At 43.5% G+C, this 22918-nt stretch overlaps 1 protein-coding gene across 2 annotated transcripts in view; it reads left to right on the plus strand.

The window, feature by feature from the left end:
* The window catches only part of RAI2 (retinoic acid induced 2), a 149217-nt gene extending 126770 nt beyond the window's left edge, over positions 1-22447 (plus strand). For both annotated transcript variants that reach the window (XM_077482211.1, XM_077482213.1), the window contains exon 2: positions 19969-22447. In XM_077482211.1, coding sequence (XP_077338337.1) covers positions 20080-21765 — 1686 coding nt within the window. In that variant the 5' untranslated portion in view covers positions 19969-20079 and the 3' untranslated portion in view covers positions 21766-22447. The remainder of the gene's footprint in view (positions 1-19968) is intronic.
* Positions 22448-22918: the final 471 nt, after the last annotated feature.

The raw sequence follows: 22918 nt of genomic DNA on the forward strand, positions 1-22918 counted from the left end.
CCTTTGACAATTTGTTTGCTTACCCCATTACTCAGAATCCAGAAACGTCAGTACAGCACTGGATAAAAAAATGCAAGCGTCTGTCAGGAGTCCAGAAACTCATTGACCTTTTATACACACACACACTAATTACAAGCAAACAGATCACAGGTGAGAATGGTTACCTTTAATAGCCATTCAAACCCCTTTGTGTCAACTTGTGTGCATGTTATCAGGCCAAAATCACCAGGGTATGTAAACTTTTGATCAGGGTCATTTGGGTAGTTTCTGATGTCATTATGATTTAAAAATACTAAACACAGTTGATCGATAATAAATGGCTTCAGCCAAACACTAACCATGAGTGAAATAAATGTTTGTGTTACCATTCATATTGTCTGAAAAATGGGCAATAAATCAAATTCTGCCAGGGTATGTGAACTTATGAGCACAACTATATATGTTTGGGGGTTCTATGTCATTTTCTAGCAAAAATTACAGATTTTAACTTGTAAGCAACTGTCAGAAAAAGGTTTTATTCTTTAGTGGTAAACCTCCGTCATCATTTACAGACCGAAGTTCATTCCTTTGAGCTTTCAAAAATCTTATCTAAGAATTTTCGTTCGTATTTCACACCATTAGTGGGCTGTAGCAACAGCTGATTTTCATGTGCCCATCGAACTTGAGTAATCGGACATGTTGGAAATTTTTTGAAAAACTAACGATTTTCTAATCAATGATGGGAGAATTGTGCGAGAAATGTAATCGAAAAAGAAATACGCATGTGCAAAAAAAGAAGATTCCTGAAAATAAAAGAAGATTCCCAGCCACAAATTCTTTTCTGCAGCAACATGAGGTGAAAAGGAAGGCTTGGTTGGTTGAATTTTGAAATCAATGGTGGCACCATTGAATCACAAAACTCACATATTTTCTGATTTTCAAAAGAAAATTCTTTCTAAATTCGACCATTTATGGCTAGGCTAAGTGTTACAATGTTTCTCTTCATCTCCATATAAGCAATGTTGTCATAAACTTGGCAGGCTGCTTTTTTTTTTTTTTTGACAGCTGTCAGCTGTGAGCAGAGAACTCTGCACTGAATCTGGAAAATGTTTTCTTAAGATCATGATGGGGTAGAATCTCAATCTGATTCTTTAAAGATTAATCGTGCAGCTCTAGTATCTGTTTACTCTGTGTAACATCTTTCATATTATACAAAAAACTGGGCTAACTTTACTTTTTTTTATTTATTTTTAATTCATGAATGTATTTCTTTGAAAAAAAAAATGCATTTGAAAGACCGCTGCGCAAATACAGTGTGACATAAAATATTGCAATGATTGCCATTTTATTCTAGAGTCTCTGCTAAAAAAAAATAATTTTAAGTAGTTTTCTAGCAAAAAATACTGATTTTGACTTGTAAGCAACAAGTGCAGAAAAAGGCTTAGGCATGAAGGGGTTAAATATTGACAAACAACAAAGTCTAGGTTCACACCAGTGCGGGAGGCTCCTGCTGCGGGTCTGCACCTGTCCCGCAGCCACAACCACTTTCACAGAAAAATGCAGCAGATGTGCCATTAATTCTAATGGCATGCCGCACGCACTGGTAACTACTTCCACACTGGCACTGCGCTCGCAGTTTCTGTGAGGGCTGCAATTCCAGAAATGGTGCAGGGACCCTTTTTTCTGCATTTTAGGAGACACGGCAGCCCAAGCCCTCGCAGAGCCACATCAATGTGAACTTAGCCTAACTCTACAGGACTAAAATAATAGCAGTCGCACGACCACGCAGTTGTCAGTTAAAACCACGCAGTGCCGAATTGCAAAAAGTGCTCTGATCAGGAAGGGGGTAAATCCTTCCAGGGCTGAAGTGAAGTGGTTAAATTATATGTCTGTCATTACCAGAGTTTTTCAATAAATACATTGAAATATAACAGTACTCTGTGAATGTCTGGGAACTGAGATCAGTTGTTTGCATTTCATGAAAGGAATGTTGCCCTATTCTTGCCTGATATAGGAGCCAAACTCTTCAACAGTCCTGGGTCTTGTTGCATTAGTGAAAATTCTGGACTGCAGGCAGGCCAGTTGAGCACCCAGACTCTTAGGCCGCGTACACACGCGGGGACTGTTCGCCCAACTTTGTCCGTCAAACAGTTTCGGCAAACAGTCCGCTCAAAATTAGCATGGACGGACATGGCCACACACGACGGACGAACAGTTTGCTGAAACCGTGCGCGATGACGTGAACGGCACGTACGACGGGACGAAAAATACGACGTCCTATACACTGCATTATAACTTTCGGCGTGAAAATCCTTTCTGAGCATGCGCGCAACTTTGTTTGACGAACAAGCCTACACACGCGGGGACTGTCCGCTGAAACAAGGTTTCAGCGGACAGTTTTTCGGAATTTCCGAAAAACCTTGTTCAGCGGACTGTTCGCTGAAACTGTCCGCTGAAAGCCCACACACGAGCGGACTGTCCGCTGAAACTTGGTTTCAGCGGACAGTTTCGGCGAACAGTCCCCGCGTGTGTACGCGGCCTCATACTACGAAGGCATGCTGTTGTCATAGATGCAGTATGCAGTTTAGCATTGCTTTGCTGAAATATGCAAGACCTTCGCTGAAAAATACATCATCTGGATGGGAGCATATGCTGCTCTGAAACCTGGATTTGTCTCTTTAACCACTTTCAGACCGGACCATTTTGCTGGTCAATGACCAGAGGTCTTTTTACAATTTGGCACTGCGCTGCTTTAACTGGTAATTGCGCGGTCATGCAATGTTGTACCCAAACAAAATTTGCGTCCTTTTCTTCCCACAAATAGAGCTTTCTTTTGATGGTATTTGATTGCCTCTGCGATTTTTATATTTTTTTGCGATATAAACGTAAAAAGACCGCAAATTTTGAAAAAAAATGATATTTTCTACTTTTTGTTATTAGAAAAATCCAATAAACTCAATTTTAGTCATACATTTAGGCCAAAATGTATTCAGCCACATGTCTTTGGTAAAAAAAAAGTCAATAACTGTATATTTATTGGTTTGCGCAAAAGTTGTCACATCTACAAACTAAGGTACGTTTTCTGGAATTTACGCAGCTTTTAGTTTACGACTGCCTATCTCATTTCTTGAGGTGCTAAAATGGCAGGGCAGTACAAAACCCCCCCAAATGACCCCATTTTGGAAAGTAGACCCCCTAAGGAAATTGATAAGTGGCATGTTGAGCCCATTGAATATTTTATTTTTTTGCCTCAAGCGATTGAATAATGACAAAAAAAAATTTTTATTTTTTTTTTTACACAAAGTTGTCACTAAATGATATATTGCTCACACATGCTATGGGCATATGTGAAATGACACCCCAAAATAAATTCTGCTGCTTCTCCTGAGTACGGGGATACCACATGTGTGGGATTTTTTGAGAGCCTAGCCGCGTACGGGGCCCCGAAAGCCAAGAACCGCCTTCAGGTTTTCTAAGGGCGTAAATATTTGACTTCACTCCTCACTACCTATTACAGTTTTGAAGGCCATAAAATGCCAAGATGGCACAAAACCCCCACAAATGACCCCATTTTAGAAAGTAGACACCCCAAGCTATTTGCTGAGAGGCATGTTGAGTCCATGGAATATTTTATATTTTGCCACAAGTTGCGGGAAAATTACAAACTTTTTTTTTTATTTATTTTTTTCACAAAGTTGTCACTAAATGATATATTGCTCACGCATGCCATGGGCATATGTGAAATGACACCCCAAAATAAATTCTGCTGCTTCTCCTGAGTACGGGGATACCACATATGTGGGACTTTTTGGGAGCCTAGCCGCGTACGGGGCCCCCGAAAACCAAGCACTGCCTTCAGGCTTTCTAAGGGCGTTACAGTTTTGAAGGCCATAAAATGCCAAGATGGCACAAACCCCCCCAAATGACCCCATTTTGGAAAGTAGACACCCCTAAATTTAGGGGTACACTAGTGAGACTAGGTAATAAATGGCGGGTGCTCTGAAACTATAAAAAAAAAACTAACCAACCAGCGTCACCTGTAACAGTTATATGGTGATCACTGGTGAAAGGGTTAACTAGGGGGCAATCAGGGGGCTTTATGCGGTAGTATATGGGGGTCCCTGGCGCTATAAAAAGCTGCGGCGAACCTAAATACCTACCTGCCTAACTAGCGTCACCTGTGACACTAATACAGCGATCAGAAAAACGATCGCTTATTAGGCTGGGTTCACACTGGAGCGATGCAGGAACGGCACGAATCCGCGGCGGGTTCCCGCATCGCATGCCTCCCGGCGGCAGTTCACACTGCCCTATGCGAACTGCTGGGAGTGTCAGTGAAATGTTAATGACACCCCCAGATCAGTTCGCATATCGCAGTGCGATCTGCAAACTCGGATCGCATGGTGTGAACACCCATGCGATCCGATTCTGCTGCGGACCAAAAAAAGGGTCCCGTGCGAATTTGCGGCGGGTGCGGCACGAATTCAGCCATACTATCTGTATGGCTGAACTCGAATCGCACAGAGATCGGATGTGATTTGCACTGCAGTGCGAATCACATCCGTTCTCATAAACCGCTGCAATGTGAACCCAGCCTTAGTGACACTGGCGACGGGGGGTGATCACGGGGTTAAACCTTTATTGGGGGGGTTAGGGGGGTACCTTAGAACTAAAGGGGGCTAACCCTAACTGCCCTAACAGTTATTACAGTCACAAATGACACCCGCCGGGTGATCAGGGGGTTAAACCTTTATTAGGTAATAAATGGCGGGTGCCCTGAAACTATAAAAAAATAACTAACCAACCAGCGTCACCTGTAACAGTTATATGGTGACCACTGGTGAAAGGGTTAACTAGGGGGCAATCAGGGGGCTTTATGCGGTAGTATATGGGGGTCCCTGGCGCTATAAAAAGTTTCGGCGAACCTAAATACCTACCTGCCTAACTAGCGTCACCTGTGACACTAATACAGCGATCAGAAAAACGATCGCTTATTAGGCTGGGTTCACACTGGAGCGATGCAGGAACGGCACGAATCCGCGGCGGGTTCCCGCATCGCATGCCTCCCGGCGGCAGTTCACACTGCCCTATGCGAACTGCTGGGAGTGTCAGTGAAATGTTAATGACACCCCCAGATCAGTTCGCATATCGCAGTGCGATCTGCAAACTCGGATCGCATGGTGTGAACACCCATGCGATCCGATTCTGCTGCGGACCAAAAAAAGGGTCCCGTGCGAATTTGCGGCGGGTGCGGCACGAATTCAGCCATACTATCTGTATGGCTGAACTCGAATCGCACAGAGATCGGATGTGATTTGCACTGCAGTGCGAATCACATCCGTTCTCATAAACCGCTGCAATGTGAACCCAGCCTTAGTGACACTGGCGACGGGGGGTGATCACGGGGTTAAACCTTTATTGGGGGGGTTAGGGGGGTACCTTAGAACTAAAGGGGGCTAACCCTAACTGCCCTAACAGTTATTACAGTCACAAATGACACCCGCCGGGTGATCAGGGGGTTAAACCTTTATTAGGTAATAAATGGCGGGTGCCCTGAAACTATAAAAAAATAACTAACCAACCAGCGTCACCTGTAACAGTTATATGGTGACCACTGGTGAAAGGGTTAACTAGGGGGCAATCAGGGGGCTTTATGCGGTAGTATATGGGGGTCCCTGGCGCTATAAAAAGTTTCGGCGAACCTAAATACCTACCTGCCTAACTAGCGTCACCTGTGACACTAATACAGCGATCAGAAAAACGATCGCTTATTAGGCTGGGTTCACAATGGAGCGATGCGGGAACGCCACGAATCCACGGCGGGTTCCCGCATCGCATGCCTCCCGGCGGCAGTTCACACTGCCCTATGCGAACTGCTGGGAGTGTCAGTGAAATGTTAATGACACCCCCAGATCAGTTCGCATATTGCAGTGCGATCTGCAAACTCGGATCGCATGGTGTGAACACCCATGCGATCCGATTCTGCTGCGGACCAAAAAAAGGGTCCCGTGCGAATTTGCGGCGGGTGCGGCGCGAATTCAGCCATACTATCTGTATGGCTGAACTCGAATCGCACAGAGATCGGATGTGATTTGCACTGCAGTGCGGTGCGAATCACATTCGTTCTCATAAACCGCTGCAATGTGAACCCAGCCTTAGTGACACTGGCGTTGGGGGGTGATCACGGGGTTAAACCTTTATTGGGGGGGTTAGGGGGGTACATTAGAACTAAAGGGGGCTAACCCTAACTGCCCTAACAGTTATTACAGTCACAAATGACACCAATGCAAAAAAAAAAAAAAATGCAATTGGTGTCACTGTGACTGGGGGGGCAGGGGTAATTGGGGGGGCAGGGGTAATTGGGGGGGTGAAGGGGGGGTGTGAGTGTGCCTGGCATGTTCTACTGTGTAGTGTCGTGTTGGTGCAACTCACCGATCCTCTCTCCTCGGTGCCGGAACGAAAAATACCGACACGGAGGAGAGATTACATCACTTCCTCTCCTGTGTTTACATTACAGGAGAGGAAGTGATGTCACGGAGCATTTCTATTCGTCGGGAGCGATCGCGAGGGGGTGGCCATGAATGAATGGCCGCCCCCTCATCCCGGATCGCTCCCGAACGAATACCGACCGCTGTAGGCACCGGGGGGGGCCCGATCGGGCCCCCCACCCGCGGGAAGGCAGGGATGTATATATACGCCCATATGCCTGCCCGTGCCATTCTGTCGACGTATATCGTCGTGCGGCGGTCGGCAAGTGGTTAAGCATTGATGGTGCCTTTCCAGATGTGCAAGCTGCCTATTCCATACACACTAATACATCTCCATACCATCAGAGATGCAGGCAGATGCAGTGCCCATGATTGCTAAAAAGAATGTCAAATTTAGATTTGTCCGACCACAGAACAGTTTTCCACTTTGCAACAGACAATTGTAAATGAGGTTTGGCCCAGAAATGACGCCAGAATTTCTGGATCATTTTGCAATATGGCTCCTTCTTTGCACGATAGAGCTTTAACTAACATTTTTGGATGGCATGGCAGACAGTGATATTTGGAAGTATTCGTGAGTCCATATGGTGATGTCCATCACAGAATCACACCTGTTTTTAATGCAGTGCCGTCTGAGGGCCTTAGATCACAGGCATCCAATATTGCATTTTGGCCTTGCGCACAGACATTTCTTCCGATTCTGAGAAATTTTTGTTGATATTATTTCCTGTAGATGATATATTTAAAGTCTTTGCAACTTTATGTTGATGCTGAACTTTTTTGAGGCATGATGCTGCAATCAATTTTACAATTACCTTATTTTTCTTAAAATTGTACATTTTCTCAGTCTAACCACTTAACAACCGCCCATTGCCGATTAACGGCTTCAGGGCGGTTGTTTAACTCTGAGAGGCCGTTAATTAATGGCATCCCAGAATTCTGCTCTCGTGCGCCTCCTGGGGCGCGCACACGAGGGCATCCGTGACCGCCGGGTTCAGTGGACCCAGCGCATCACGGATCACAGTAAACGGTCGCTCATCGCGGCCGTTTACCACGTGATCGCTCCGTCAAATGACGGAGTGATCACTTGTAAACAAACGCCGGTTCCTCCCTCCCCCTCTCTGTACCGATCGGTACAGCGGAGGGGAAAGAGATCGGTGTCAGCAGTGCTGTGGGCTGCATCTGCTGCTCACCGAATTTAACCCCTCCATACCCTGGCAATACTCTGTAATACCCCCCCAATACTCTGCAATACCCCCCCCAATACTCTGCAATACCCCGCCCAATACTCTGCAATACCCCGCCCAATACGCTGCAATACCCCGCCCAATACGCTGCAATACCCCGCCCAATACGCTGCAATACCCCGCCCAATACGCTGCAATACCCCGCCCAATACGCTGCAATACCCCGCACAATACTCGGAGATACCCAGCCATACTCGGTGATACCCTGCAATACCCAGCCATAGACGCCCCCCCCTCATCGCCCTCCGGTGCTTCTACCAACTCGCCAATACGATCAAAGCCAGAATCTTTTTATTTTTATTTCAGGCTTCCCAGCCTAGAGGTGAGAGGTGGGGTCTTATTGACCCCCAGATATCACTGTAAAGAGGACCTGTCATCCCATATTCCTATTACAAGGGATGTTTACATTCCTTGTAATAGGAATAAAAGTGATCAAAAATTTATTTTTGGGGAAAAAAAATGTCAAACTAAAATAAAGTAAAATGAACAATGAAAACGGTGTTCAAACCACACATGTGAGGTATCGCCGTGAACGTTAGAGCAAGAGCAATAATTCTAGCCCTAGACCTCCTCTGTAACTCAAAACATGTAACCAGTAAAAAAAAATTAAAATTGTAAAAAAAAGTAGCGACGTTTGGCGCCATTCCACGGGCATGTGCAATTTTGAAGAGTGACATGTTCGATATCTATTTACTCAGCATAACTTCATCTTTCACTTTATGCAAAAATTGGGCTAACTTTACTTTTACGTATTTTTTTTTTTTTAAGCACAAAACTGTTTTTTCCCCCAAAAAAACGTGTTCGAAAAATTGCTGCGCAAATACCGTGTGAGATAAAAATTTGCAATGACCACCGTTGGGTTCTCTAGGGTCTTTGCTAAAAAAAAAATATATAATATTTTGGGGTTCTATGTAATTTTCTAGCAAATAAATTATGATTTTTACATGTAGAAGAGAAATGTCAGAATTGTCCTGATGGTGCTCCCTGCATGTTGGGCCTCTGTATGTGGCCAGGCTGTGTAAAAATCTCACATGTGGTATCGCCGTACTCGGGAGTAATAGCAGAATGTGTTTTGGGGTGTAATTTGTGGTATGCATATGCTGTGTGTGAGAAAAACTGATATGACAATTTTGTGGAAAAAAAAAAAGGAAAAAAAAATCTTGATTTTGCAAAGAATTGTGGGAAAAAATTACAACTTCAAAAAACTCATCATGCCTCTTACTAAATACCTTGGAATGTCTTCTTTCCAAAAAGGGGTCATTTGGGGGGTATTTGTAATTTTATGGCATGTTAGGGTCTCAAGAAATGAAATAGGCCGTCAATTTTCAGATATTGGCACCATAGCTTGTGGACTCTATAACTTTCACAAAGATCAAATAATATCCACCAATTTGTACTTATTTTTACCAAAGATATGTGGTGGTATAAATTTTGGCCAAAATTTATGAAGAAAAATTACTAATCTGCTAAATTTTATAACAGAAACGAAGAAAAAGTCATTTTTTACAGAATTTTCGGTCTTTTTTCTTTTATAGCACAAAAAATAAAAAACCGAGAGGTGATTAAATACAACCAAAAGAAAGCTCTATTTGTGTGAAAAAAAGGACAAAAATTTCATATGGGTACAGTGTTGCATGACTGAGTAATTGTCATTCAAAATGTGAGAGCACCAAAAGCTGAAAATTGGTCTGGTTATTAAGGGTGTTTAAGTGTCCAGTGGTTAAGTGGTTAAACATTTGATATGCTTTCTATTTTCTGTTGTGATCAAAATATAGCTTTATGAGATTTGCAAATCATTGCATTCTGTTTTTATGTAGATTTTACACAGCATCCCAACTTTTTTTTTTACAATTGGGGGTTGTACATACAGTCGATATAAAACAGTCTACACATCCCTTTTAAAAATGTCAGGTTTCTGTGATGTAAAAAAATTAGACAAAGATAAATCATTTCAGAACTCTTTTCACCTTTAATGTGACCTATACAACTCAGTTGAACAACAAACTTGAATGTTTTAGGTGGAGGGAGGTAAAAATAAATGAAAACATTTTTGTTGCATAAGTGCGCACACCCATGAACTACTAATTTGTCAAAGCACCTTTTGATTTTATTACAGCACTCAGTGTTTTTGGGTATGAGTCTATCTGCATGGCACATCTTGACTTGGCCATTATTTTCCCACTCTTCTTTGCAAAAACACTACAAATCTGTCAGATTACAAAGGCATCTCCTGTGCACAGCCCTCTTCAGACCACCCTGCAGATTTTCCATTGAATTCAGGTCTAGGCTCTGGCTGGGCCATTTCAAAACTTGAATCTTCTTGTGGTGAAGCCATTCCTTTGTTGATGTATGCTTTGGGTCATTGCCATGCTGAAAGCTGAACGCTCCACCATGGCCAAGACCAAAGAGATGTCCAAGGATGTCAGGGACAAGATTTAGCCCTAACACAAGGCTGGAATGGGCTACAAGACTATCACCAAGCAGCTTGGTTAGAGGGTGAAAACGGTGCAATTATTCACAAATGGAAGAAACACAAAATAACTGTCAATCTTCCTCGGTGTGGGGCTCCATGCAAGATCTCACCTCGTGGAGGTTCAATGATCACAAGAACGGTGAGGAATCAGCCCAGAACTGCACGAGACTCTTGTCAATGATCTCAAGGCAGCTGGGACCATAGTCACCATGAAAAAAATAGGCAACACTTTACGCCGTGGAGGGCTGAAATCCCACAGCACCCGCAAGGTCCCCCTGCTCAAGGAAGCACATGTACAGGCCCGTCTGAATCATTCAGATGTTCATTGGAAAACTCCACAGGAGAACCGGGTGAAAAAGTTGTGGTCAGACGAGACCAAAATCAAGCTCTTTGGCATCAACTCAACTCGCAGTGTTTGAAGAAGCAGGAATGCTGCCTATGACCTAGAGGTGTGCATCTTCACTGGCCTCACGATTTGATTCGATTACGATTATCATGTCAAGGATTCCATTCGATTCCACGATGTATCACGATTACAGCACAAGTGCGCATGGTTTTCATCAAAAAAATTCAAGCAGTCAGGAGAACTCCTTTTTATTCTATCTGTTCTTTTTTTTTAAAAAGACAACACGCCCTGCATGTAGCAAAGTCTAAACATAGCAGACAACAACTTAAAGGAGCTCCAGGCTCTCCCCCAAAATACTAGGGGAGATGGTCAGAGACTGCGGACATAGTACAGGAGGTGGTCAGAGACTGCGGACATAGTACAGGAGGTGGTCAGAGACTGCGGACATAGTACAGGAGGTGGTCAGAGACTGCGGACATAGTACAGGAGGTGGTCAGAGACTGCGGACATAGTACAGGAGGTGGTCAGAGACTGCAGACATAGTACAGGAGGTGGTCAGAGACTGAAGACATAGTACAGGAGGTGGTCAGAGACTGAAGACATAGTACAGGAGGTGGTCAGAGACTGAAGACATAGTACAGGAGGTGGTCAGAGACTGAAGACATAGTACAGGAGGTGGTCAGAGACTGAAGACATAGTACAGGAGGCGGTCAGAGACTGAAGACATAGTACAGGAGGCGGTCAGAGACTGAAGACATAGTACAGGAGGTGGTCAGAGACTGCAGACATTGTACAGGAGGGGGTCAGAGACTGCAGATATAGTACAGGAGGGGGTCAGAGACTGCAGATATAGTACAGGAGGGGGTCAGAGACTGCAGATATAGTACAGGAGGTGGTCAGAGACTGCGGACATAGTACAGGAGGTGGTAGAGACTGCAGACATACTACAGGAGGTGGTAGAGACTGCAGACATACTACAGGAGGTGGTCAGAGACTGCAGATATAGTACAGGAGGTGGTCAGAGACTGCAGATATAGTACAGGAGGTGGTAGAGACTGCGGACATATTACAGGAGGTGGTAGAGACTGCAGACATAGTACAGGAGGTGGTAGAGACTGCGGACATAGTACAGGAGGTGGTAGAGACTGCGGACATAGTACAGGAGGTGGTAGAGACTGCGGACATAGTACAGGAGGTGGTAGAGACTGCGGACATAGTACAGGAGGTGGTAGAGACTGCGGACATAGTACAGGAGGTGGTAGAGACTGCGGACATAGTACAGGAGGTGGTAGAGACTGCGGACATAGTACAGGAGGTGGTCAGAGACTGCAGACATACTACAGGAGGTGGTCAGAGACTACAGACATAGTACAGGAGATGGCCAGAGACTGAAGACATAGTACAGGAGATGGCCAGAGACTGAAGACATGGTACAGGAGATGGCCAGAGACTGAAGACATGGTACAGGAGATGGTCAGAGACTGCAGACATGGTACATGAGGTGGCCAGAGACTGCAGACATGGTACAGGAGGTGGTCAGAGACTGTAGACATGGTACAGGAGGTGGTCAGAGACTGCAGACATGGTACAGGAGATGGCCAGAGACTGCAGACATGGTACAGGAGATGGCCAGAGACTGCAGACATAGTACAGGAGATGGCCAGAGACTGCAGACATAGTACAGGAGATGGCCAGAGACTGCAGACATAGTACAGGAGATGGCCAGAGACTGCAGACATAGTACAGGAGATAGCCAGAGACTGCAGACATAGTACAGGAGGTGGTCAGAGACTGGGGAAATGATACAGAAGATGGTCAGGCTGGGGACATGATACATGAGATCAGCAGTTAAGTATGATATCTTTTTTATATTTAGGAAGACATTGCAATCAGTAAGAAATATACTGCTTGCAGATCAGTAGATGGTTCCAGAGGGGAGGGATGATAGGGAAATCACAGGAAGAAATTTGACAATAAAAGAGTTTGTGCAGCACCCAATGTTTTAGGCACACAGTATATACACACTGGATAGTTGCAGCAAGTGGGGGGGATGTGCCACTTCTATACACTCACCGCCACATATATCAAGCATGACAGGCTTATCTCTCACCTCTGGAGCACTCCTACCAAGCCCCCTCCTCTCCTCGCAGCTTGTTTCCTGAAGCCAACTCAGACACACAGCTGCAGTGATCTCTGTGTGTCTCAGCTCCGTGCAGTCCCGGCGCCCGCCCATCGGGGAGATGTCCAGCGTCACTGTCCACTTGTCCAGAGCTACAAATCCCAGAGGAGGGGGGAGAGCATGGATGGGGGCAGCACTCTGAGGCTACATTGTCCGTGAGGACGGGACAGCACCAGGCGCAGCCAGCCGATGGGCGGCTTGTCATTCCAGCAAAGACACTGCTGTGCAGGTTGGAGGGGGAGGAGCCAGAATGACATCATGCATAATCGATTATGCTGGATAATGCATCGATGCCGAATCGGGAAAGGGTATAATCGTGATGCATCGCTATGCCGATTATTTTCAACACCCCTACTATGACCCCAAGAACACCATCCCCACCGTCAAACATGGAGGTGGAAACTTTATGCTTTGGGGGTGTGTTTCTGCTAAGGGGACAGGACAACATCACCGCATCAAAGGGACGATGGATGGGGCCATGTACCGTCAAATCTTGGGAAGAAGAAAAACCTTCTTCCCTCAGCCAGGGCATTGGAAATGGGTCGTAGATGGGTATTCCAGCATGGCAATGACCCAAAACACAGAGGATTAAATACTTTTTTTCCCCTCGCTGTACATCCCGTTATAAGAGTGTGTGCACACTTATGCAACCACATTATTTTAGCTTTTTATTACTTCCCCCCTAAAATATTTCAGTTTGTTTTTCAATTGAGTTATACAGTTTATAGGTTACATTAAGACTACTTTCACAATGGGGCAGTGAGAGTGTTGGTGGAAAAACACTAGTTTTAGCAATGCTTTACCATCGTTTTAACCCCCGCTAGCAGCTAAAGAAGAGGTTAATAGCGCCCATGTATCGCCGCTGTCGATGGAAGAGAGGTGTATACACCACTTCTAAACCGCTTTAACACTGGAGTGACAGTAGAGGCACTTTGCAAGTGCTATTTTTAGTGCTAAAAGTCCTGTAAGTTGCCTCAGTCTGAAAGTGGCCTTAAGGTGGAAAAAGTGCTGAAATAATTTATCTTTGTCTTTTTACATCACAGAAACCTGACATTTTAACTGGGGTGTGTAGACTTTTTATATCCATTGTATACACATTTTTCTGTTTGTATATGGCTTTCCTTTTAGCCCCAGAAGTCTGTATGGCACGTAAGCCAACATTTTAGGCATCACACGCCAAGTCTTTCATCTTTGGTAATAATTTGGATGCCTGGTTTCTCCTATTATTACATCATGAAGACTACAGCAGGCAGACCTTCTCATTTAGACTAGACCTGTTTCTGTAACTACAGATCACAAAGCAGATGATATTGGGTGACTGATATTTTAATATTTTCACAATATATATATATATATATAAAATCTCAATAAATATTTGACTATTTATATAAAAGTGGCAATATTACAAACAATGCTAAACAAGTGCATAGGTAATAAATTCAGAAGACAAATGCAGAGATTTGACATTTGGTAGTGGGGAGTCTTAACAGCAGGCAATTTTGGCAGGAGAGGATTGCGGAGAGAATAACAGAAGGCAGTATGTACAGGTGACCAGTGTGGAAGGTATGATAGGGGGCAGTATGTGCATGAAAGGAGAGTGAAGGGTGTAACAGTAGGCAGTATGAGCAAAAGAGCTGCATTGGGTATTACAGAGGGCAGTATGTACAGGCTTGCAGAGGATATAACAGGTAGCAGTATGTCTAGAAAGAGTGCAGAGGGTATGACAGCAGAAGAGACTTATGGAGGAGGTTTTGACAGCAAGTGGCATGTACGGAAGAGGACAGGAGGCAAGGCGTACAGGAGAGAAGTATAGAGCTTATGCTAGGGGTGCAATATATGTAGGAAAACAGTGCGCAGTGCATTGCAGCAGGAACTACTGTATATGCAAGAGACATGTGCAGATGGTATATACAGGGGAGAAATGTGTATAAGGGAGGAGTACGGAAGTGTTGAGGGTATAACAATTGGCAGTAAGTGCAGCATTAGGCAGGACAGTATGTGCAGGAGACAATTAGGGAAGTTATGACAGCAAGCATTATGTGCAGGAGAGGATTGTGAAGGGTATGAAAGTTGGAAGAACAGTTAATCTTTTAATTCACAAATGGTGCTTACCGATATTTCCATAGCAAAAAAATAAATTGGTCATAGCCATACAGGTGAATTATAGATGTAGAGAAATGTGCCTGATAATGCATTTTGGCTTTGGGCTTAGGGGTTATTACATGTGCACAAAGTAATGGGTACTACAGGGTTGTCACACCTGAGCTGGGGCTCAGAGGAGCCAATAAAACATACAGGCCACTTTTAACCACTTGACAACTGGGCACTTAAAGCCCCCTCGTGACCAGACCAATTTTCAGCTTTCAGTGCTCTCACACTTTGAATGACAATTACTCAGTCATGTAACACTGTAACCAAATTCATTTTTTGTCCTTTTTTTGCCCCACAAATAGAGCTTTCTTTTGGTGGTAATTGATCACCTCTGTTTTTTTTTTTTTTTTTGCGCTATAAATGAAAAAAGAACGAAAATGTTGAAAAAAAACGTATTTTTCTTTGTTTCTGTGATAAAATTTTGCAAAATTATTAATTTGTCTTCATAAATTTTGGCCACAATTTTTACTGCTACATATCTTTGGTAAAAATAACCCAAATTAGTGGATATTTTGGTTTTTGTGAAAGTTAGAGAAGCCAGGAAAGTACAAATACCCCCCAAATGACCCCTTTTTTTAAAGTAGATATTCCAAGGTATTTAGTAAGAGGCATGGTGAGCTTTTTGATGTTGTAATTTTTTCCCACAATTCTTTGCAAAATGGAGATTTTTTTTTCACAAAATTGTCATTTTAATAGGTTATTTCTCTCACATGGCATGTGTATACTACACATGACACCCCAAAATAAATTCTGATACTCCTCCTGAGTATTACGATACCACATGCGTGGGACTTTTCCACAGCCTAGCCCAGGCATGTCCAAAGTCCGGCCCGCGGTCTGGTTTTGAACGGCCCGCCTGGTGTGCTGCAGGATCAGGGATGTCAGATGAGCCCGATCCCGGCACTGTGTGAAGCTCCGTCGGCTTCAAAAGTGAAAGTAAAGTGCAGGGGAGTGTGCTGTGCTCTCTGCTTCCTCCTACAGTGCAGTACCCGGCTGAATGAGGAAGCTGGAAAGGTACTGTATTGTGCTACAAGCTAGATTCCTTTTAAAAAGGCTTTATTTATGTGTCTGTGTGTGTGCATGTGTGTCTGTATGCATGTATGTGTGTGTGTGCATGTGTATCTCTATGCATGTATGTGTGCGCGCGCAAGTATGTCTGTATGTGTGTGTGTGCATGTATGCCTGTATGTATGTGTGTGCATGTATGTCTGTATGTGTGTGCGCATGTATGTCTGTGTGTGCGCGCGCATGTATGTCTGTATGTATGTACATGTGTGTGCACGCATGTGTCTGTATGTATGCCTGTATGCATGTGTCTGTATGTGTGTGCATGTATCTGTATGTATGTATATGCATGTATACATGTGTCTGTATGTATGTGCGTGCATGTGTCTGTATGTATGTGTGTATGTGTGTGCATGTGTCTGTATGTATGTATATGTGTCTGTCTGTATGTGTGTGTATGTGTCTGTATGTATGTAAGTATATGTGTCTGTATGTGTATGCATGTGTCTGTATGTGCATTTGTCTGTATGTGTGTGCATGTGTCTGTGTGTTACTTTTAATACAGAACACCCCCCCCCCCATTTTTGTACAATCAGAACTGGTTTTGTAGGGCTGGTGTGTGATAGTAGCCAGGACTGCTGCTCCTCTGAAAAGCAATCCATACACATCGCTTTTCAGAGGCATTTGAAAGGCGATAAAGAGGCATTACGTTGCCTCCTCACCACCCGTTTTAAGCCCGTAAATGCAGCATCACTATATCACAACTGTGCAATCCACACAGTTGCAGGGTAGTTGCAGTGCAGGCCCATTCACCCTGGGTATACCTCCAGCTGCAACCACAGCATGTGTACACCCCCAGCTGCTCCCTCTGCAGCTAAAGGGGGAGAAGTTGGGGGTGGTAAAAACAGCTTAACCATGTGGTTTTACTGCCCCTCCAACAAGCCCTTGGTTCACATATGCGTGGCTGCATGCTGTGTGTAGGGAAGCCCATTCATTTCAATGGGCTTCCCTACCTACAAAAATGCAGGGAAAAGAAGTACCAGAGCTTTTTTTTTTTTTTCTTTAATTGCACTGCACCAAAATCACCCCACGTTTCCAATGTGTGGGGTACCATTAAGAATTAACTGTACCCCTAAAGAGCAGAGCATTCGTCTGTGTGTCGGGAATGAGCACGACAAAGGCAAGAGAATTCTTGTTGGGCAGTGTATTAGTGCTCGGTCGACCGAATTTTAATGGTTCGAAGAATGTCAGGCAAAATGGTCGGCCCTCACACATGTTCACTTTATCAAATCTGGCCCTCTTTGAAAAAAGTTTGGACACCCCTGGCCTAGCCACTCAGAGAGGCCCAACATGCAGGGAGTGCCATCAGGTCTTCTAGGAGCATAAATTACACATCTAACTTGTTGACTACCTATACATTTTTGAAGGTCCTGGAGCACCAGGACAATGACACATGACACTGACGTGGCACTGATGACAGATGGCACCGATACGTGGCACTGATGTAGCACTGATGACACGTGACACTGATGACACTAATACGTGGCACTGATGACACTAATACGTGGCACTGATGACACGTGACACTGACAGGTGGCACTGATGACAGATGGCACTAATGTGGCACTGATGACAGAAGGCACTTATACATGGCACTGGGGACAGATGGCACTGATAGGTGCCACTGGGGCAAATGGCACTGACAGCTGGCACTGGGGACAGGTGGCAGTGACATTGTGGGCACTTTATTTTATGTTTTTTTTTTTTACCTACTCACGGCCGCAGCAGCCGTTCATCTCTCCCTCCTCACACGCTGTCTGTGTAAGCAGGGAAAGCCGGCGATGAGAGATGATCTCCTATGTTTACATATGAGATCATCTCTCATTGGACACGCCGATTGCGCTGTAAACGGCCGCTGTGATTGGCCATTTACAGCGATCTGTGACTGGCTGTGTCCAGAACTTCCTGATGCGCGCTCGTGGGAGCGCGCAATGTGGAAGTAAACAGGACGACGTCCATGGACGGCCGCCCGACAATTGGTGTCTGCGCTCCAGCCGTCTTTCGGCTATAGCGCGGACACCTAGTGGTCAAGTGCACAATGGGGTTTATTTACTAAAGCTGGAAAGTGCAAAATCAGGCTCACTTCTGCATAGAAACCAATGCACTTCTAACCCCAACTTGTTCAATTAAGCTTTGGTAATAAAACCTGGAAGCTCATTGGTTTCTATGCAGAAGTGAGCCTGATTCAGCTTCAGTAAATAAACCCCATTGTGTACTTAAAATTGGGGTATGCCTGTACTAAATATTTACCGCTGAGAGGTTGGTACACATGCTTTGGAAGTAGATCACAATACATTACAGACAGTTCACTGAGGAGTTACAGCTTGTAAACTAGGGGACAGGCGGGTTACCGCTTTACCACTTTCTTCTTTTTTTTGGTGGCCTATCTCTGAAAGATTAATGCCCATATAATACAGACTGGTGACTGATGGGTTTATGCATATCCACCACCAAATGGGCAGTGTTGGATAATGCATATACTCTACTGGTGTAAAACTGTCTAGAGTATATTGGAGGGGCTGGTATGGATACTGATGAGTGATGTGTGTGTTGGGGACAAGGTACAAGTAAGAGATCTAACGCAAACAAAATCCCACACTACATGGAAGGCCCTTAGGGAATGCTGAAAAGGACTGTAGTAGCTTATGCTAAACAGTTTGTGCTGTTATCTGCCAGTATGTCCTATACTAAACATAGTGTTGCTCACTTTTACACCTTTCCAGACACGCAAGCCTTCTTTTCAGTGAATACAAGGCATTCCCTAATTGGATGAGGTAGGAATTATGATACTCTTCCTCTCCATCTCAGAGTAGCTCTCTGTCATAGGGAGGCAGAAAGAAAGAGGAGAATACAATGTAAAATCACACACAAGCAAGCATAACTACATACATCAGTCACTGTATAATCACACTAGAATCAGACTTTGGTTTACTGTACTCAAACTGGTAATTACAAGATGTTCTTCACACTTTTTTGTACTATCATATTCCCTTAAACCATAAGCCTTCTCTGTAGTTTTTCTGGATGTGATCATTAAGAAGTGTATGACCTATATAGTATAGTTCAGGATTTTCTTTTTTATTTATCTGCATGGCTTGGAACACTGTATTTATGATTATAACATACTTTTATCAATGATGACGTTTTCTAATTAGCATTAAAGGATACCTGTCATGAGAGACACTGATCAAGGATATGTACGCAGAACATGAAGTCAAAGCTCCTTATCTGCATACGTTAAGACAGTAATTTAGAAAGTACTGAAATCGGGGGATCAGTATGACATCTGGACTGCCTCTACTTTCAGAAAGAAATAAGCATGGCAGCCCATGTAAATCATTCTTTTCAGTTTCATCAGTCCTTGTTGGAAGCTCTTTTGATCTAATAACATTATATGCTGTCTAGACAGTGCTTACTGTTCATACTTTTAAAGGCAAATGATATAATTGCAATGTTAATTTGCAGATATAGAGTAGTGCCCCTTAACCTGTTAAGTAAATCTGTCAAGAGAAACCTAGTCATTATAGAAATGCTAGCTGCCATGCTGATTCTTTAGCTTTAGTACTATCTGATCCAGGAAATTAAACTTCAGATGTGGAGTTTTGATTTTACTTCTTGCATACTGGGTTAGTGACAAATTATTGAAGCCAAAAACACCTGTGAGTGGGTATTTTCCAAAGGAGTTTTATAATGACAGCCCACGGATGTCCTTTAATCGGAAATCCCTGACTCATGGATAATATGCTAGTCACTTTGCGCACAGTGAATTGGAACTGGCAAAACTTTACTACCTCCGAACTGATATGTAGCCTGTAATTTGGGAGTTTCATCAAAGGCTTCTGAGACAGATGCTTTTCTTCATGATAGAAAGTGGATTCCTAGTTTCTCCTTTAGGATTCCTGCAACGATTGAAGAGTTTTATAGCATGCTCTTACTTTGTCATGTGAATTCATTTAAACCACATCAGTAGATTCTTAAGAGATTAGCCATGTAAAATAGCTAAAGTTTAATCCTACTTTTTTTTCTCTTTTTCTTTCCAGGCCTTTAAGATGCTACTGTATGTATGCTGCTGCACAGGTTATGTGGCAAGTAAATTCAACCAGGTCATGTAAAAGCAAGTAATACGTGGTCCAAAACAATTTGCTTCAAAGATGGAGGAACTCTATAAGGAAACACCAGAACTACAGGTTGACTTGAATAGCACTCCTTCCTCTATCCCAAACAAACTTGAGAATGGGGTTGCCCAGCTTATTACTGCAGAAGCTTGGAATATTAATCCATCTGGTCTTATGAAAAAAGCTCTCTCTCCTCTAGTAACTGTTCCAGCAGCCCCTGTTCTTGGCCCTTCTTCTGATTCCCAGAGTGGAGTAGCACTAAAAGTGGCTGCAACTGTACTTCAGCCTATTTGTCTCGGAGAAAACCCTGTTGTGCTTCCAATACACTGGCAAGTTGCAGGTAGTACACCACCTCAAATAGGTACTAGCAACAGCAGCCCACCATATGTTATCACCACACAAGGGCCTGTCCCATTGCCTGTGCTTTTGGAGCAACACGTTTTTCAGCACTTGAACTCTCCTCTGGTATTGCCACAAGGATCGTCATGTCCTGGCGCTACAATTCAAAACCATCTTTTTCCTGGAACTGCTGCTACAGTTGGCCAACCCCAAATTCTTGATGAAAAGACTTCTAGCCCAGTGCAAGAAACAGTTCTGCCACCTGTTTTTCAAAATCCAGGTTTTTCAGCTGTGCTACAAGATTTTTTTCCTTCGCCAAACAATCTAGGCACACCTACTCCATGCCATATATCTTCAGATTACGCCTCTACCAATGTCCACACTGTTCCACAGCAAGCCTTTAGCTCGCCTTTATCACCACTAGTTCCTCCTGCCACTCTCTTGGTACCGTATCCAGTTATAGTCCCTTTGCCAGTGCCAATACCTTTACCAATCCCAATCCCCATACCAGTGCCACATGCTGAATGTCCAGAGAATGCAAACCATCAAAAAACAACAGTAGAAATCCCAAAGAGTTGCAAAAGCACACAGACCCCAATGGAAAAAGAAGACATTAAACCTTTTGAATCCACAGGAAAACCAGAACTTGCACAATTTCATCGGCACTCTGTCATCAAAATGAACAATGAAAATGAAGCACTGGATCTTTCATTAAAAACTGAAACACTGGTGAAAAGCAATGATGTGATTAGTATGAATAGCCAAGCGGTTGAGGAAGAAGGTGTTTTAGACCTTTCATACCCAGTTTACAAAAGATGCGTTAATACTACAAGTGCTCAGAATGGAACTTGTGTGTCATATGGGCAACTTGGTGACTCTTCAAGCCCTTCCACTGGTAACAAATTTCCTACCCCTACAACACTAAATCCAAGCCTTGTGCATCATGAGTTGACGCAGAAAGATACTCGCGTCATCTGTACTAATTCTAGTGAACTTATAAGACAGCAGAAATGGTCTTCTGAACAAAGCAACAGAGGTAGCTATGAGCCCAAATCCACCAACAACATAGAACTTGTGAGTAGCTCCCAAAAAGCAAAAGTAATTGTTTCTGTAAAAGATGCTGTGCCTGCCATATTCTGTGGCAAAATCAAAGGGCTTTCTGGTGTGTCTACAAAAAACTTTTCTTTTAAGAAAGATTTACCACAAGACTCTACTGTGCAGGGCTATGATATGAAGACTCAGACAGAAGTAAAGGAGAATGCTGATGCATTAAGGAAACCAGTAAAGAACAGAAGTGTTAAATTAAAGAAAGTGAATTCACAAGAAATTCACATACTCCCAATCAAAAAGCAAAGACTAGCTGCTTTCTTTCCAAGGAAATAGGATCTGCCTCATTGGAGAGGTTAAAATCAATTAGAAGGTGTCCATTTGTTGGGTTTGACTGGAAGGTGATATTGGAATATCACACCAGTGGCCTGATTCGCTGGCCCTGCATTCTACATCCCTGTACAGGGCACCTTGCGATCTAGAGGTAGATCCAAGAAATGCTGTGTGTGGGGCTGTAGCAGACAGGAACTGGATTAACTGACTCTACTCCTAGGAAAATATTACTGCAAAACAACTTTTCGAAATCACAACAAATTATGGATGTAGAAATGGAAGCATTTGCTTTGAAAAATTGGAATACAAAGATCACTTAGCCTTTTTTTTAAACTGACACATAACAGTTTATAATGATGATACATATGGGACAACAATTAATTACCAAGTGGATCCATTTGCCTTTAAAATATCTTTGTAATTTATTATATGTGAGATGGGAAACAATGGGTAATCATGATAATGTAAATAGTCAGTGAACTGGGACATTTTTGTCACATTCATTGGCAAAGGCCCTAAAACAACCTATTTTTAAGGAAATCACACATTTTATGCAGCTTTTACTAGAGTGCTGGGCTGGCCAGAACGGTTTTACTGCCAAGATTTCCCTATATGCTGTACTTAATAATAATAGCAACACTGCATATTTAAAATAAATGCTTGTACGTGTCAATGATTTACTTTACCTGTGTCTGTTGTGGATCTTACTCAAAAAATTGGTGACATTAAGTTCAGGACTTTGATTTTTCTGCAATTATGAAATACACCAACAACCACTGAGTTTGGGGATCCAGGGTGGGTTCAGGGCTGTGCACCTACAGAAATGTCACATTAGAAGCAACATCTGGGCAGTTGTTGCATTCCAATTGACATCAATGGAACTGCCTTAACAGGGATGCATCGTGTGGTTAAAAACGGCCCTGTACGGATGTACGGCTATGTAACCCCCATGCCAACGAGTTCTTAGTATGACAACTAAAGTTTGAGTAGTGGCCCATTCACGATTCTTGATTGCTTCACATTGCATTAAAATGCCATTAAATACAGACTATGAAAAAAAACTCATTACATGCTATTTAACAGTATACACTCTCAGAAAAAGACTCAAGCATTTGTTTTGTGTAGAGTGAAATATGCCTGGTCGATCCTGCCTTCA

This window comes from Lithobates pipiens, unplaced genomic scaffold (genome assembly GCF_037356315.1).
Source record: "Lithobates pipiens isolate NorthernLeopardFrog02 unplaced genomic scaffold, aLitPip1_a1.2 Scaffold_16, whole genome shotgun sequence".
In the NCBI taxonomy this organism is placed as follows: Eukaryota; Metazoa; Chordata; class Amphibia; order Anura; family Ranidae; genus Lithobates; species Lithobates pipiens.